General features: G+C 39.5%; 1 protein-coding gene across 1 annotated transcript; it reads left to right on the top strand.

Moving 5' to 3' along the window:
* Positions 1 to 531: 531 nt before the first annotated feature.
* On the top strand, positions 532 to 13694 carry asb12b (ankyrin repeat and SOCS box-containing 12b). The gene is made up of 3 exons (XM_034181423.1): positions 532 to 979; positions 12487 to 13015; positions 13111 to 13694. Exons 1-3 carry the CDS (start codon positions 695 to 697, stop codon positions 13254 to 13256), a joined length of 960 nt encoding a protein of 319 aa, XP_034037314.1. The 5' UTR covers positions 532 to 694; the 3' UTR covers positions 13257 to 13694.
* The last annotated feature ends 4596 nt before the right edge of the window (positions 13695 to 18290 follow it).

Genomic DNA, 18290 nt, shown 5'->3' with positions numbered 1-18290 from the left:
TTTAGTTTGTGTGCACAACAGTGAAATAAAACACAATGGCGTCACTGTGGTGCCGCATGGTGGAGATAATCTGGAGTGGCGTGGTGCTGCGGTGAAAGAATGTGAGCTGTGACGGCCTGTCTGCTGAACACGGGTCAGGATGAGGAGTGTGCGGGTTTGGAACAGCCAGCAGCTGTCCTGGTGCTCCTCCGGAGCGTCTCGCAGACGCTCACTGACTGCCGGCTTCATCCTCCAGCGTAGCTTTGCTTGTTGCTGACAAATCCAGTCACAGTTTAATCATCCCGACACGTTGACAGAGAGCCTTGATTCACTGTTCCTTTTTATTCACAGCCAAACAGTGAGACGTGCTGGCCAGGGTCACCGTTCTATCACCTTTCTAATTATAACCAGGAGCCACAACCTTCCAAGAATGGAAGTTTAGTCAGGCCCCGTCGCTGGCCTAAAATTAGCCCCGAGCAGCCCCTCACACATTTCAGAAGAGCCGCTGCAGACGCATTGCACACATCCTTGGAAGATCTTCAGTTGTTCCACGTCACTGATGACAGCTATTTGAAAGTGTCAAATGTCTGTCTTAACTTTGGACATGGCATCTAAACTGTGAAGTCTAAACTCCCAGAACCCAACAGTGCAGGAGTCGTGCCTTTTTCTTGACACTCTGCGACTGTGGATGGCAGGACGTTGACTGTGCTGAGTGATGGTCCTGGGCCAAGTCTTCAACATGAGTCTGATGGACATTTCTAAGATCTTCTCCCTGCTGCAGCCTAAAGAGGAGGACGAGGACGTTAAGTTGGGTCAGGCCTTAAAGGACGCAGTGAGCTGTGACGATGTGGCTCTGCTTTCTGAGCTCCTGTCTCAGGGCGATTACAGGAGGTCCATTAATGCTCGAAGCGGGTGGGGGAACCCGGTAACCCCCCTGCGCACCGCCGCTGCTCTGGGACACCTGCGCTGCCTGGAGCTGTTGCTGCAACATGGTGCAGAGGTGAGTTATGAAGCAGAAGGAGCTTTTTGTTGCGTTACAGCTTTAACACAAGGGCCTTCACGAGGTGAGCCTGAGTATCTTCTAGTTATCTCCACAATGGTGGTTGTGTTTTGGCCCAGGTCTTTTTGTTTGTTCATGGGATTATGCAAATACTGCAACAATTTTAATGAAACATAATTAAAGGGTGAGGCAGGAGCCAGTGAAGAACTCATGAAATTTTGGTGAAGCTCTAAGTCAAGGGACAGATCAAAGGACTGTAATCAGGATCAATGCTCAGTTGTAGATGTATGTCCAGTGTAGACCCTGCGGCCCATTCATGCTGGTGCTTATCCCAGAGGTTCCATAGCGTGAAACACATGAGAATCCATGACTCCTTCTGGACAGGATGCCAATCTGATGCAGGTTACTTCCCCAGCCAAGGCTAGGACTCATTTAAACCTGGGTGGACTGAGACAATGCAGATGAAGCTTGTTGTTCAAGGACACACACCTCAAAAATGAGTGACCAGGAACAAAGATCATGATCAAAGATGAGTGACCAGGGGGAAAAAAATATACAAAAACAAACGTAACTGAAGTTGAGCGATCAGGAGCAAAGATCATGATCACAGCCGGACGTTGCTTCTTCATTTTGACATCACAGTCAGTTATCTACAATAACAACACTGTTCTGCTCCCAAATGACATTAAATTTTCAAAAAAAAGCAACATATTATATTCACATTTTTACTGTAAATGAGAATGCATGATGGGAAATTTATCTACACTCCTGTAATTTTGTTGTAATTTCACTGTCAAACTGGGATTTTACATCCACTGTGATAAAATACAGACTTCTGCCTGTATATTGAATTTACACAGTCAACTAGCACCGGCAAAAGTCATTTTGTCATTGGAGGTCGACAAAGAACACATCTCAGGTACACAACATCAGATTTATTTTATATATTTAAGTCTGTTGCTGATCTATGAGTGTTGTGTGTCTCAGCAACATAATTAGAGAATAACCCTGTTCTGTTTCATGATTTGTGGACGTTAATGCTGGATTTTTACGGTCGCAAAACATTTAGTTGTGACTGTAATCCAGCATTAACATCCACAAATCATCAGATACATGTTGTGAAAGTGTAGTGACACGGACCCACAACAGGGGGCGCAAATGAACGGTCAATAGATGAGCCAAAAAGTAACAATTTAATGTTGTGAAGGTGCACAACGAATACACAGACAATCTCAGAATATGATTACAGTCAATCCACAAAGGTGACGTGTGGGCAGGCTCGAGGATAGAAGACGTCTGTCCTGAGAAGAGCCGGAACCACACAATTTCCGCCGCCACCGAACCTGGTGAATACTGGAGCCGCCAAGTCCCGAATTCCCAGGTGATCACCGTCCCCGACTGTCGGATCTGGTACTGCTGGCGAAGAACAAAGACAGTCAAGTGTGGGTGTGTATACACCCCGTAACAACAACGGTGGGAATGCCACCTCCACCTCTCACACACACTCGTGCAGCTCCTGTCTCAAACACTTATCTGGCTGGGGTGTGAAGCGAAGCCGTCGCTGATTACGCCAATCTCCCAGATAAGGCACTCCACAGGAAAACAGCTGTAAAACGAGTTCAGACTAAGACACAGTTAGTTTTAAGGCTGAGAATATTACCTCCAAAGAAGTACGATATCTCGGCGATGAGGTGGAGATGACGTCTGGGTTTTATGGAGTGAGATGATGAAGAATGAGTGACAGCTGTCAGGAATTAATGAGTGACAGCTGTCACTCCCGGCTGTGTCCGTGGCGGCAGCGCCCTCTCGTACCTGAAGCCCGCACTTCAGGCAGGGCGCCCTCTGGTGGTGGGCCAGCAGTACCTCCTCTTCTGGCGGCCCACACAACAATACAAGGGAGTTATTCACATTCTAATCCAATTCCATCGTTTGCACAGTTTATTTTTCTGTAAGTAATTCGGTCACCAAAGCTTACCGTAGCAACAGCGTCATTTCTCTTGCTGTCAGCTGACAGCGCCATTATTGACATCTGCGTAGCTATGCGGTCAGGGCGTGGAGTAAAACATCAAATGTGAAATGGCTGAATATTTTGCCACCATCAACACAATATTTTATGGTCTGAAATCTCACATGATTAACCAATCAGATTTGTGGAACGAATGTAACTGGATTAGAATGACCGTTACCTGAAACAGTTTATCTGTCCAGGAGTATTACTGCTAATTACCGCTAACAATTTCCTAATGTTGTGAACTTGTTCACTCATATGGCAATAAAACTTTTCTGATTCTGATTAATGAATGTGAACTTAACAGCTAGCTGATTAGCTTTGTGGTGGGCTAATGCAGTATCAAGCAATATTTTTAGCTAGCCCAGAAGAGACCTATCTAATTCACAGAAATGTAACGTTTCTCTTGAAGTGCATTGAATTCAAATTCAGGAGAGTTTTTTAGCTAGTTGCTAATTGTTTACCAAGTTTTTTTTTTTAACAAATTGTATTCTCAAGGTCGGTCGTCTGGGCATTTAACATCTAGGGGTGAGTTTTGTCTGTGAAACATATCGCTGAACTCAATACAAATACTAATTTGGTCACTTTTCAAAGGAGTCAGACTCGTCAATAAAGTCAATTTAATGTACAGTGGTTCTTTTCAGCTTAGCTTGGTGCCGTTCCAGGCAATGAGAGCTGTCAGGTGGCTGATAGAAGCAAGAGACAAAATCAAACCGGCTGATTTCAACAGAACGGCATACAGCCCGAGCGTGTTTTCACCGAGCGGCCAGTAGCAAAGCACGAATTCTCTACCTTCAGATTGCTTTGCTTTGCAGAAGCGACGTGGCGACCTTGACAATTATTTTATAATCCTGCAGCGGTGGTGACCAAGCGGTTAGTGCACTTGTTTCCAGTGTGGAAAGTTTTTGATTCAAACTCCACTCCTGCTAGTTCTCCATATACAGTGCTGTGAAAAAGTGTTTGGCCCCTTGACCCTTTACATGTTAGATTGTTATTAGGACATTAAAAAACAGAACAAAAATTCAGGCCTTGTATATTAGAATTTCCAAAATCATGCTTTTTAAACTCACAGTGAAAGTAAATCTCTACAGTTTGATATAAATTCATTACAAATCTAAAAGCCAAAATGATAGTATGAATAAGTAAGTGTCCCCTTTAGTACAGCACATGTAAACTATCACTTTAATATAGTTTTCTTCGGACAAGTTTTGCATTTTGTGTCACCACTCCTGCCTTCATAGTGGAGTTGCACAGAGAATAATTTTCTTTCAAAAAAAACATCAAATCTCTGCTTGAATCTCCAGTGTGCCTTCTGGCAAATTGTAGCTGAACTTTCAAGTGTTTATTTTTTCTTTCTTTTTTTATAGATATCTTCTCTATACAACTTCTTGGTTGTCTGGGTGTCTTGGTGTCTTTCCTCACTCTTCACCTTCTTATACAGTCACTCAGTTTTTGAGAATTATCTACTCCACACAGATTTATCATAGAGTTCTATACTGTTTGTATTTCTTCATAAGACATAAGACATAGTCAGTGTCTTGGGAATGTTCACGTATCCATCCCCTGACTTGTCCGAAGAAAACTGTATATAAAAGTGATGGTTTACATGTGCTATACTAAAGGGGGCACTTACTTATTCACACCATCATTTTGGCTTTTAGATTTTTAATTAATTTATATCAAACTGTAGAGATTTGCTTTCACTGTGAGTTTAAAGAGCAGGATTTTGGAAATTCTAATATACAAGGCCTGAATTTTTGTTTTGTTTTTTGATGTCCTAATAAAAATCTAACATGTAAAGGGTCAAGGGGCCAAACACTTTTTCACAACACTGTAATGTGGATTTGTGTCAGGAAAGGCATCAGGCATAAAACTAGCGCCAATTCAACATGCAAAATACACCTCCGATTTGCTGTGGCGACCTCCTAATCCTTTAGGTTTTATTTTTTACTTCATATATATATATATATATATATATATATATATATATATATATATATATATATATAAGATTGTGGTGGTTACCATTTTCCAGGAGTTGCTTCTGATTGCTTCAGCTTGCAAGGCCTCAGCAAGAAACGGGCCACAGTGACCCAGTAAAAAGTAAGAATTTTACTAACAAACTAAACCAAATAAAACTAAAACACAAATGTGGTGCTGGGAGAACTGGCCAGGTGAAAAACATCCAAACAAAATCTGTTCCATACTGAATTACAATACAATATGTGATATATTATTAGATAAATGCCTTTGGAAAAGGCTAAATGTGGTCACTCCATTAGTTCATGTTAATGAACAATAATACTGTGTTAACAGAAAAAAAAAATACCAATGTATTGTTTTTCATTCAAAACATGGGAAAAATAAATTACAGTATTTTATTGTAATATTCAATCAATCAAGTTTTATTTCTATAGCACTTTACAACAGGTTTCACTGAACCAAAGTGCTTTCCAATAGCACCAGCTAGAGATAAAATAAAAAGAACAGTACGAAAAACACAATAAAACACAATAAGAGCATCCAAAATAGAATAAAAATAGACAAAAAAGTGTCAAAGCAATTATGTGCAAAAAGCTGCCCTGAGTAATATTCACAATAAACAGTAAGCTGTCGATTTAATTACAATTTTAAATTGTTATTTTGTCCTGTGAAATTACAGGAATACAGGAAAGTTGCTTGTGAAATGACAGGAAATGCCTGGCAACTCAGTTGCCATAGATATACTCTCTGCTCCCCTCCACAGCATGTCTTTTTCCTGGTTCTCTCCCTCAGCCCCAACCAGTCCCAGCAGAAGACTGCCCCTCCCTGAGCCTGGTTCTGCTGGAGGTTTCTTCCTGTTAAAAGGGAGTTTTTCCTTCCCACTGTCGCCAAGTGCTTGCTCACAGGGGGTCGTTTTGACCGTTGGGGTTTTTACGTAATTATTGTATGGCCTTGCCTTACAATATGAAGCGCCGTGGGGCAACTGTTTGTTGTGATTTGGCGCTATATAAATAAAATTGATGATGAACTGATGATGATGATGGTCCAAGTACCGACCCTTGTGGTACTCCACACATAATATTACCCAATTCTGAGTTAGTATTATTTATCTGAACAAACTGTTGTCTATTTTCTAAGTAGCTTTTTACCCACTGATGTGCAATCCCTCTTATTCCATATTGTTGTAACTTGTGAAGCAATCTTGAATGATCGATAACATCAAAGGCTTTTTTCAAGTCAATAAAAACACTTACCATATAATCCTTATTATCTATTGCTGTTGATATTTTCTCTATTAATTCCATAATTGCCATAGCTGTCGAATGTTTTGTTCTGAATCCATACTGAGCATTATTTAAAATATGATGTTTCTCAATGAATTTATCCAACCTTGTCACAAAAACCTTTTCCATAATTTTAGAAAACTGTGGAAGCAATAACACTGGCCTGTAATTTGAAATGTTATGTTTGTCTCCATTTTTATATACCGGGACTACCTTGGCACTTTTCATTTCGTCTGGGAACATTCTTGTTAACAGAGACAGATTACAAATGTAAGTGAATGGTTCAATAACAGTTTCTATTATACTTTTTACAGTCATCATGTCTAAATCTTCATAGTCAGTTGATCTTTTGCTTACACAGTTTTTTACAATATTCCTTATTTCATCTTTTTCCACATTGTCAAGGAAAATACTATTGACCGTATTTACAATTGTATTTAATTTATCTTCTACTATTGGTTTATTTCCCACCAGATTTGATCCCACCTTTGACAAATAATCATTAAACTCATTTACAACTTCTTTTATATAATTTATCTCTTTATTTTCCTTGACAAGGTAATTTGGAAAAGTTGAATTCACTCCATCACTTTCCATCACACTTTTTATAATTCCCCATGTTGCCCTCATATTATCTTTACTCTTATTCAATTGTTCACTATAATAATCTTTTTTTTGTTTCCTAATTATTGTCAATAGTTTATTTTTTTTGTATTTGTGTTCTGTTTCCTTTGTTTGCATTTTTAAAAAGCACTTATATAAATAGTTTTTCTTTACACAAGCGTTTTTTTATTCCCTTGGTCAGCCATGGTTTATTTACTCTTTTCTTACTAGTTTTTATTAATTTACAATTTTTATTTTATGATTTCATCAGTATTTTCATGAATGAACTATATGCTACATTAACGTCACCGACATAAACCTCTTCCCAATTTTGATTTTTAAGATCATAATTTAATGCCTGTAAGGCTTTTTAGGACTTATCTCTTTTAAAGTTTATAACAGGTTTTTTTGTACCTATTTTTATATTTAAATATTGAAAAAACTGGTAAATGATCACTGAGATCTGTCATCAATATCCCATTCTTAATAATTTCATCTGTTCTATTTGTGAATATATTGTCAATTACAGTTGCACTTTGCGATGTAATTCTGGTTGGTTTTGTTATCAAGGGGAATAAACCCAAGCTATTCATTGAATTCACAAAATCACTTACTCTTTGTCAACTGGAGCTTTCCACATTAACATTAAAGTCTCCACACATAGAGAGCGTTTTGTTTTTGATTTGATGGAATAATTCTATTATTTTATCTGTAAATTTCACAACACAAGAGTCTGGTGCTCTGTATACACAACTGATTAGAATATTTTTAGATGTTTCATGTACAATTTCCACTGTCACAATTTCTATGACATCATCTATAACTGTCATTTCTTCTACAATTTTACATGTCAGATCTGTTTTTATGTACAAAGCAATACCTCCACCTTTTTTTCTCTTCTATTTACAAAATATAACTCATATCCCTCCATTTGAACATCAGCCATGAGGTCATTTTTAAGCCAAGATTCTGTGATTGCAACAATGCTGAATCTATTTTTAAACTGGTTTAAATCATCTTTTATTTTTGACATTTTATAGTACAAGCTTCGAATGTTTATATGTATGAGTGACAGGGTATCTTCAGTAATTTTTTCACTATTTAACTGTTTTTCCATATAATACTCACAACCAATTGTAGTCAAGTCAAATATACTTTCATCAATATTGGTGTCTATGTCATATATTTTATCATCTGTTTCCATGTTTAATCTGATTTTTTGTTGGTCATACTACCAACTGACGTCATATTTATTTGTCTACTCAGGTCTGTACTTTGTAAGGTCCTCCATGTCTCTGATTTCTATACCCTTTGTTCCTTCTTTCACTCTGATCCAAACCCTACAGTTCCAGACCCATGTCAAATCAAATCAAATCAATTTTATTTATATAGCGCCAAATCACAACAAACAGTTGCCCCAAGGCGCTTTATATTGTAAGGCAAGCCCATACAATAATTACGGAAAAACCCCAACGGTCAAAACGACCCCTGTGAGCAAGCACTTGGCAACAGTGGGAAGGAAAAACTCCCTTTTAACAGGAAGAAACCTCCAGCAGAACCAGGCTCAGGGAGGGGCAGTCTTCTGCTGGGACTGGTTGGGGCTGAGGGAGAGAACCAGGAAAAAGACATGCTGTGGAGGGGAGCAGAGATCGATCACTAATGATTAAATGCAGAGTGGTGCATACAGAGCAAAAAGAGAAAGAAACACTCAGTGCATCATGGGAACCCCCTAGCAGTCTAAGTCTATAGCAGCATAACTAAGGGATGGTTCAGGGTCACATGATCCAGCCCTAAGTATAAGCTTTAGCAAAAAGGAAAGTTTTAAGCCTAATCTTAAAAGTAGAGAGGGTGTCTCTCTCCCTGATCTGAATTGGGAGCTGGTTCCACAGGAGAGGAGCCTGAAAGCTGAAGGCTCTGCCTCCCATTCTACTCTTACAAACCCTAGGAACTACAAGTAAGCCTGAAGTCTGAGAGCGAAGCGCTCTATTGGGGTGATATGGTACTATGAGGTCCCTAAGATAAGATGGGACCTGATTATTCAAAACCTTATAAGTAAGAAGAAGAATTTTAAATTCTGTTCTAGAATTAACAGGAAGCCAATGAAGAGAGGCCAATATGGGTGAGATATGTTCTCTCCTTCTAGTCCCTGTCAGCACTCTAGCTGCAGCATTTTGAATTAACTGAAGGCTTTTCAGGGAACTTTTAGGACAACCTGATAATAATGAATTACAGTAGTCCAGCCTAGAGGAAATAAATGCATGAATTAGTTTTTCAGCGTCACTCTGAGACAAGACCTTTCTGATTTTAGAGATATTGCGCAAATGCAAAAAAGCAGTCCTACATATTTGTTTAATATGCGCATTGAATGACATATCCTGATCAAAAATGACTCCAAGATTTCTCACAGTATTACTAGAGGTCAGGGTAATGCCATCCAGAGTAAGGATCTGGTTAGACACCATGTTTCTAAGATTTGTGGGGCCAAGTACAATAACTTCAGTTTTATCTGAGTTTAAAAGCAGGAAATTAGAGGTCATCCATGTCTTTATGTCTGTAAGACAATCCTGCAGTTTAGCTAATTGGTGTGTGCCCTCTGGCTTCATGGATAGATAAAGCTGGGTATCGTCTGCGTAACAATGAAAATTTAAGCAATGTTGTCTAATTATACTGCCTAAGGGAAGCATGTATAAAGTGAATAAAATTGGTCCTAGCACAGAACCTTGTGGAACTCCATAATTAACCTTAGTCTGTGAAGAAGATTCCCCATTTACATGAACAAATTGTAATCTATTAGATAAATATGATTCAAACCACCGCAGCGCAGTGCCTTTAATACCTATGGCATACTGTAATCTCTGTAATAAAATTTTATGGTCAACAGTATCAAAAGCAGCACTGAGGTCTAACAGAACAAGCACAGAGATGAGTCCACTGTCTGAGGCCATAAGAAGATCATCTGTAACCTTCACTAATGCTGTTTCTGTACTATGATGAATTCTAAAACCTGACTGAAACTCTTTAAATAGACCATTCCTCTGCAGATGATCAGTTAGCTGTTTTACAACTACCCTTTCAAGAATTTTTGAGAGAAAAGGAAGGTTGGAGATTGGCCTATAATTAGCTAAGATAGCTGGGTCAAGTGATGGCTTTTTATGTAATGGTTTAATTACTGCCACCTTAAAAGCCTGTGGTACATAGCCAACTAATAAAGATAGATTGATCATATTTAAGATGGAAGCATTAATTAATGGTAGGGCTTCCTTGAGCAGCCTGGTAGGAATGGGGTCTAATAGACATGTTGATGGTTTGGAGGAAGTAACTAATGAAAATAACTCAGACAGAACAATCTGAGAGAAAGAGTCTAACCAAATACCGGCATCACTGAAGCAGCCAAAGATAACGATACGATCATTTGGATGGACAAGACTAAGAGTCAAGCTTTCAAATGAATTAAAGATCTGTCTGGGTTTTTGATTAATTAATAAGCTGGAATGGAAGATTGCTGCTAATCCTCCGCCACGGCCCGGCTACGAGCGTTCTGGCAGTTAGTGTGACTCGGGGGTGTTGACTCATTTAAACTAACATATTCATCCTGCTGTAACCAGGTTTCTGTTAGGCAGAATAAATCAATATGTTGATCAATTATTATATCATTTACTAACAGGGACTTAGAAGAGAGAGACCTAATGTTTAATAGACCACATTTAACTGTTTTAGTCTGTGGTGCAGTTGAAGGTGCTATATTATTTTTTCTTTTTGAATTTTATGCTTAAATAGATTTTTACTGGTTATTGGTGGTCTGGGAGCAGACCATGTAGCAACAATATGTTTCTGTTTTTTTAATAGTCTTGCTTCCCTGGCAATATCTGCATTTTTTTTCGTTAGATGCTCATTTATATATACATTTGTTCCTTTCAGATTCTTTGCCTGTCTTAATAATTCATTTTTGTATTTTCTGCTTATAAATCGTATTATATTTGATAGTTTATTTTTACTGTCTTTGGATGGAATTGTGTGACAGTCTGAAATAGTAATAGTAAAAATAAATCACAGTAGCCCACTGTATCAAGACAGTACCGTACTGTATTAATCTACAGTAATATTCCTGAAGATTTCACACTGTAAATTTACTGCAATTAGTTGAAATTAATTTCCTGCAAAAATACAAGAAATTTCTAACTATGAAGCTCATGACAAGAACCCACACACAACAATCTAAAATGACAGAATAAAAAACATTTATTTATTGTTGCAGTTCTCCCTGAATTCTTTGTTCAGCTTTTTCTTCAAAACGAATGTCCAGTGTAGCATCCACAGGACGTCAGATGCAGCCTGAAAACCATCTGTGGACCTCAAGCTCCATTTTACACTTGAACTCCTCCACTTGGGCCAGTAAAGGTGAAGCTGTAGAAATGGTAGTTACACCCCTATTCCACAGGGCGACATTCCTTCCCGTTTCATCCCGAACAGCAAATCAGGGAACATTTTGAAGCACCACAGTAACTCTTTGATTCATCTTTTGTCAATCTTGTACAAACTTGGTATATGCATTAGTTACGGCCATCATCAGCACCAGTTTTTAAGTAGGGGTGAAATTTTCAAGCTGTTCAAAAATTTCATCCCGAATTGACAAATCTGCATCATTACATGGTCACCTCTGGGTGTTTGTAGTTTTAACAGCTTCAGTCGTGTTCAAACATCTTTAAACAGGGTAGTTTTTACACACACACACACACACACACACATATATATATATATATATATATATATGTGTGTGTGTGTGTGTGTGTGTGTGTGTGTGTGTGTGTGTGTGTAACATGTTTTTATTGCAGTATATGTCAAGGTTGTGGTTTGTGTTACACATTCTGTTTGGTTTTTAATGTTTGCTTAATTGCCCTGGACATCAGCAACACTGTGAGCAGGGTATTGTGTTCAATGGTACAGTATGTGTGTGTCTGTGGACAAGATAAATTAAAAACGGTTGAAGGGGTTTCCTTCAAACTTGCTGGGTATATTATTTGCTTACATATATTGAGGTGACTACATTTTGGAGGAGTGTGATCAGAAGTCAAGGAAAACATGATGATCTAAAGCATATATTGATCAGCAAAATATATGCAACTGATTGGTATGAACTTCAAAATCAAGTCAACTAAAAGTCATGTGATAAAGTCATACATAGTCAACAAGCACCATTACTGACATATGTGTTCTTACTGTATGTTGTGGTGTGTAGCGTGCGCAGGGTGCGCATCACCCCTCTGATAACTTTTGTACTGTTCTTGTAAAGTGTGTAATGTGATTGCAATAAATATCAAGTACACCTCGGACCTGCTCTGGTGTTCCAAGTAAAGAACAAGGGAGCAGCCGAGGGTACTTTATAGAATATAGTTAAGTCAAGAATCTTCTGCCACAGACTGGAAGCCTACGCAGGATGTACCCTGCCTCTAGCCCACTGAGCGCTGGGATAGGCTGGGATAGGCTCCAGCTCCACCGTGAGACTTACGTAGCTGGAGTAAGCACATAAATGAAGTTGTATTTTTAAAATGAAGTTGCTGTGATGTAAATAAATTGGGTACTGCCTTGATTGCTGCCTTATTGTTAAAAAGCATTCCTGTGTTTGGACTCAGATTGACAGCCTGGATGTGAAGGCCCAGACGCCTCTGTTCACAGCTGTCAGTCGGAAACATCGGGACTGTGTAGTCACTCTGCTCAAGGCTGGAGCCGATCCTAACGGCAGCCAGCACAACAGCTGCTCCCCGGTGCTCACTGCCGCCCGGGAGGGCGACGTGGACGTGCTCCGAGAGTTGCTACAGTTTGGAGCTGAGGTGGATGTCAAACCTAAAGTACCAGAGTGGGCTTCCAACGCCAGCACCTGCACAGGGCCCCTCTACATGTCTGCAGTGTATGGACACCTCGATTGTTTCAGGCTGCTCCTTCTCCACGGAGCCAACCCGGACTATAACTGCACCGATCACAAGATGCTGGCCAGAATAAAGCAGCCAAAGACAGTTCTGGAAGCATGCCTCCATTACGGCTGTGGGGTGGAGTATATCCAGCTTCTCATAGACTTTGGGGCAAATGTGTACCTGCTGACACTCACCACCGATAAGACAACAAAGCAGAATGAAGCGGTGGCTCTGTTGCTCAAAGAAAGAGGTGAGACTTCGGTTTTCTATGTTAATACTACACTGTGCAAATCATAAAAGAGGAATATCTCAAAATGATCAATCTTGTGTTTGTTTCTGCACCAGTTTGCCCCAAAACACTGATGTCACAGGCCCGGCTAGCAATCCGAAGATACATCCCCTTCATTAACAAGGAGCCTGCTGTGGACAGTATGGACATTCCTCTGATTCTGAAGAACTACTTGAAACACATCTTGTCTGATAACATATAATGCTCAGGCTAGGACTGATTCATTCAGATCCATAAGTAATTGGACAGTGGCAATTGTTGTGATTTTGCCTCCGTACATCTCCTGGCCAGGGTTTCAGTTTAAACACAGTGAAGATGTGTTTGTATTGTAGACTTTCAGTTTGAATTCATGGGGTTTAACAAAAATATCAAACAAACCATTTTGGAATTACACTTTTATACACAATGCCTCCATTTTCAGAGCCCATAAGGGCGAGCTTAATATAACAAGAATTCTTATATAGGCAAATTCCATAGTGTGGAGTTAGATGGGATGCCAGGACAACACAGGTTACTTCCCCAGCCAAAGCCGGGAACCCATGTAGCCTGAAACATACACCTAGAACTGAAGCCAGGTCTGTACATTTGTAGTCCAACTCTTAGTCCCCAGAGCCCCCTGTTCTGTTCTCTTAATACAAGAAAACAGCCTTCTGACAAACTGGCAGAAATTTCACTTTTTGCATCATGAAACTTTATGCAACAAATATAACTTTTACTACAAACCACTTTTCCTGTCACACAAGAACTGACAAACTACAATACTTACAGCCTTTGAAAATGGAGGGACTGTGTATAAAATTAGAGTTACCTTACAGTCATTTAGCTGACGCGTTTGACCAAAGCGACTTACAAGTGAGGAATCACAATCAAGGTGCAGTCCGGAGAGGAACTTCACCACACCATTTGAGTAGATGGGTGCAGAACCAATAGTCTCCTTGTAGGCAGTGATTGCAGTAATTCCCAAATGGTTAATGGCAATATATATATTTTTAAAGTTCTTCTATTAAAGCTGAAGGTCTGACACCTACATGCTAAGTGTTTCATTTCAGCTCCACTGTCACGTCTATGGGCTTCACTTTATTTATACAGCACCAAATTACTGAAGTCATCTTTAGTTGTGGTACATCACAAGGTTACTCACCCCATGTGCAAGCACACATAGTGTGAAGTTTGGATGGCGTTTCGACGAAAACAGCGACACAGTGACACAGCGCGAAACAGTTCGAAATTAGCGCACAAAACATCACACATGAATCATCGCACCGACAGGCAGGCGTGCACGAACCCAGTGCGAGAGTTCTTGCACGTGCCAGTGTCCGTTGAGCAGGAACAGTGCCAGGTGCAGCACATCACGCCGCTTATGTGGACTAAATAATGAAATAAAATCCAGCCTGTACCTGTGGGACCACATCGCACCGCTTATGTGGAATAATAAAAAAAAAGAAAAAACACACCACCCGGGACGCAAACTCGCACCTTTCAAAAACTCTGATTCCCAGCCAAAGACTTTACCACTGAGCTATGGAGCTGTTCTTTGAAAACTGCGGGAAGCTGCTTCATACCAGGAAGGACATGGAAGTATTACAAAAAACATTGAAATCCCACACCATATAAAAACACCGCATTTATCAAGCGAGCAATACAAGTATGATCCGTCTGTTCATGTGGTGATGACCCATGGTCACAGACATAGTCATAAAATGACATGAATGAGAAGCAGTGTGCTCTGGTCATGTCCACATCTACTGGTCAGGTGCATCCACGTGCATGTTCTATCCGACACGCGTGTCTTGTGAACGGTGCTGCCGCAGCACATATACTGCATCATGTGGAACAGAGCTCACATGGGTGACATGACGGTCAGATCGCCTGCTGCGTGTTCTGATCTGATGGTCCGTTTGAACCTGGGGGGCTGTCAGTGTCCGCTCCGTGCACACGCACACTTGCTGCAGCTTGTTGCCACCACGCCGATATGTTTTTATTTATGTCCACGTAAATACAGAAATCAGACACACGCGCCTCACAGTGGACAGTTGTTAGTCCATGACTGTCCAAACACAGTAGGTGTTGTGTAGCTGGAATATCCAGAATGACAGATCACCACAGCTGCTTCTGTCGGAAACAATGCCTCCGTGAGTGGAGCGCACACACCCACGTGTCAGTGTGCGTGTTTGCAAAGTCATACTTGTGGGGCATTTTTTAAGTGCCAAGCGAGCAGTGTTAGGTGTGTTTGTGCGACACCTGGAATTTGGCCGCCACCTGCCGTGAGAGGGTGCGATTGGTTCGCACCGCGCACACTTTGTCTTTCAGGCGCTTGTGTGCGCAAATAGTTGTAGTTAACAGGTGTGCGGGGCATTGGCGACAGGGATGACATTACACAGTTTGCACATGATTCCTGCGTCATGCGCACTAAGTGTGCACTTTGTCCAAACTTCTCACTATGTGTGAAGGGGCCCTAAGAAAAAAACAAAATTGTCCCAGTTGTTTTTTGATGATATGAAGAAACCTCACAGTCCAAACTCAGTTTCAGGACATTCAGTGGCAACCACATCGTTCACAATGATGGATGTTTGAAAAGACAACCAGGAGATGAAGGTTAAAATCCCAGTAAAATGTACTGCAATGAGGAAGACAGTGATTGGACTAATGCCAGATTAGTCATTAAAATACTGTTCACCACTTCTCACTCCAACACTGATGCATCTCCAAGATGCGTCCATATCCCACAAACAAGTTCTGGAGTTCAAAATGTCTGTTATCGACTGCACACGTCTCAGTTGTGAGTCCCACACATATTCCACGGCCCTTTATATGACCATGGCGGTATAGTGTAGAGGTAAAACTACAAAAATGGCATCACTGTCCAAATACTTATGGACCTGACTGTAGTTTTTACATCATGGCTGGACATTTATACCTCATTAAATGAATTCTTGTTGTGTGAGGAGACATTGTAATGTTCAAATGATTGATCTCAATGTGTGCCTGAGAGATTCACCAAAACTTGACCTTACCTTTTCACAAGGGAACAAGCTGAAAAGATGACGTACCTAAACACTCATTAATAAGGCCTTATCACACTGGATGTTAAGCTAATCAATCTGGAGTTTCTTTTTGATGTAATTTGACATTTTCCTCACTGAAAATGACCAGAAATGTCTTCTGTTGATGTTGGCTCTGAGAAACCATGGAGATTAGATAGCAGATCACGAGTTTTAAATTAGTCGCAGACTCAAGAGTTTCTATTTTAAGTAATTTTACATGTATTCTCCCCTCAAAACGATCTGATTTGCCACTACTGAACTTTGACACAGATGAACAAAACCACTGCACTCAGACAGTAGATTTTGATCTTAAATTAAAAAATCCCTGGTTTGTATTTGATGTAATTTTTCTGTTTTTTAAATCACCAATAATGTTTCTGTTAAAAAATAAAGGATCTCAGAAACTACTGCGGTTAGATTTTGATCTTAACTTATTAAGACAGCCCAAATTCTTATTTCATATTTTTCCCTGATAAAGATCTGAAATTCCTGTTGTTCATTGATCCCACTGAAAGTTGGATCTGATAACTCTAAGACCGCAGATCATAAATTATGGCATTAAGAGACCCACATTTTGATGTATTGTAAAACTGACCTATTGACCCTGATGAAATGGCCCATCACATTTCAATTAAGAAGTCAGTAAAATAGCTGAATAGTTAACCCAATAAACTGAACAGGAAAAAAAAAGTCATGGTTGAATGTCTTACAATTTATAGTGACATAATTGAGGGTGAAATTAATTTTGTGTGTTGCGAATAATTTGACACCAAAACCAACACTATACAACAGGCTTGTGACATTGTGTCTTGCTCACTGTAGATAAAATGTTCCTGGTTCTGTGCCAATATTTGAAGTGTCTTTATCTTCGTGTTTGGGTCAATTATAACCTATACAGTGATTTTTAAAAAATGTCTCGCACATCTCACTTCAAAGTTTGAAAACCATATGCGGGTGATTCTTTAACTACGGGCACTATTGGCCTTGTAAATGTAATTTCCACCACACCATTGCCTTACAATATAAAGCGCCTTGGGGCAACTGTTTGTTGTGATTTGGCGCTATATACATGTGCTCTGATGTCACTGTTTATCTCCATAGAAACTACCCAAACAATTTTTCATACAAACTGTTTAAAGGGACATTACAGTGTTGTGGTGGAAATTACGGCAATAGTGTGGGACAACTACATTTTGTTTAAAAAATCACAACAGTTGTATGACATTGAATACCCCAATTATGTTTTGATTATTTTACTGATATTTTATTCAGAGATATTTTAAAACATTAGAAAAAACGTTTCTTTACCATTCATTTTTATCATTGAAGATCAAAGGTCTGGGTGTGGGACAAGCACAAAACGGCAATATTTGCATATAATGATGCTGAAAAAAGGTGAAAAAGTCATCATAGACTACAAGAACAAATTTATTACTTTCATTACTTACTTACTTCTTTCTCACTTTCATTGTAAAGATAATTATAAAAGTGTGAAATTTCCCCTTTTTTCTGTTTTTCATACTATATGATCAAAGGACATAAGTGCCCGTAGTCTAATGACCCATGCATAGTGTTTTTTATGTTGTTTACTTTTGTCATGTGCACTGTTTTCTTTGAGAAATGACTAAACTGTCCAATCCTGTAACTTATTCTTTATTATTAACACATAAAAGTATTTAAAGATATTAAAGTTGGTTAACATATGTAAAATGACCTTAAATTGGTTTTAAACACGTAGTCTTCATTCAGTCTGTACATGTAACGCCACTGCTGACCACTAGAGGCCGCTGTAACACAGCACAATGAGGCCTCCGTTTCTCTGTTACCCTTTCATTTCCCTTAACTATACAAAATCAAGTCTCTTATTTATACATTAAAGGCGTGAGTGGAGAAACTCGCATCCCACCAGAACGTCTTAGATCTTAAAAAATACTTTTCCATCTGTGGAGATCAAAACATAAGGAAGCACAGCTTTCAGTCTCCACTTCTGCACGGTCATCAGGGAGTATGCGTTAGCATGCATCTTATTACTTATTGATGGAGCGCAGTTATTTGTCGGCTGTGGCATGAAGTTGTTGAAAATGTTCTTTTGTGACTATAAACTCAGGGATTAATTTTCTAAACCAGGATTTAATGTGTTTGTCACCAGTGGTGAGGACAGCTAACAAAAGGTCTGCTTCAGTAACCGCTAT

This window comes from Thalassophryne amazonica, chromosome 11 (assembly GCF_902500255.1).
Source record: "Thalassophryne amazonica chromosome 11, fThaAma1.1, whole genome shotgun sequence".
In the NCBI taxonomy this organism is placed as follows: Eukaryota; Metazoa; Chordata; class Actinopteri; order Batrachoidiformes; family Batrachoididae; genus Thalassophryne; species Thalassophryne amazonica.
The sequence above is the reverse complement of the archived record's forward strand: the minus strand, read 5'-3'. Positions and strand labels throughout refer to the sequence as shown.

Bases quoted from the DNA above. Each gene is read 5' to 3' on its own strand.
- asb12b (XM_034181423.1), top strand. From the start codon at position 695: ATGGTCCTGGGCCAAGTCTTCAACATGAGTCTGATGGACATTTCTAAG. The intron at 980-12,486 runs GTGAGTTATGAA...GTTTGGACTCAG, and splicing joins TGCTGCAACATGGTGCAGAG to ATTGACAGCCTGGATGTGAA. The intron at 13,016-13,110 runs GTGAGACTTCGG...TTTCTGCACCAG, and splicing joins TCTGTTGCTCAAAGAAAGAG to TTTGCCCCAAAACACTGATG.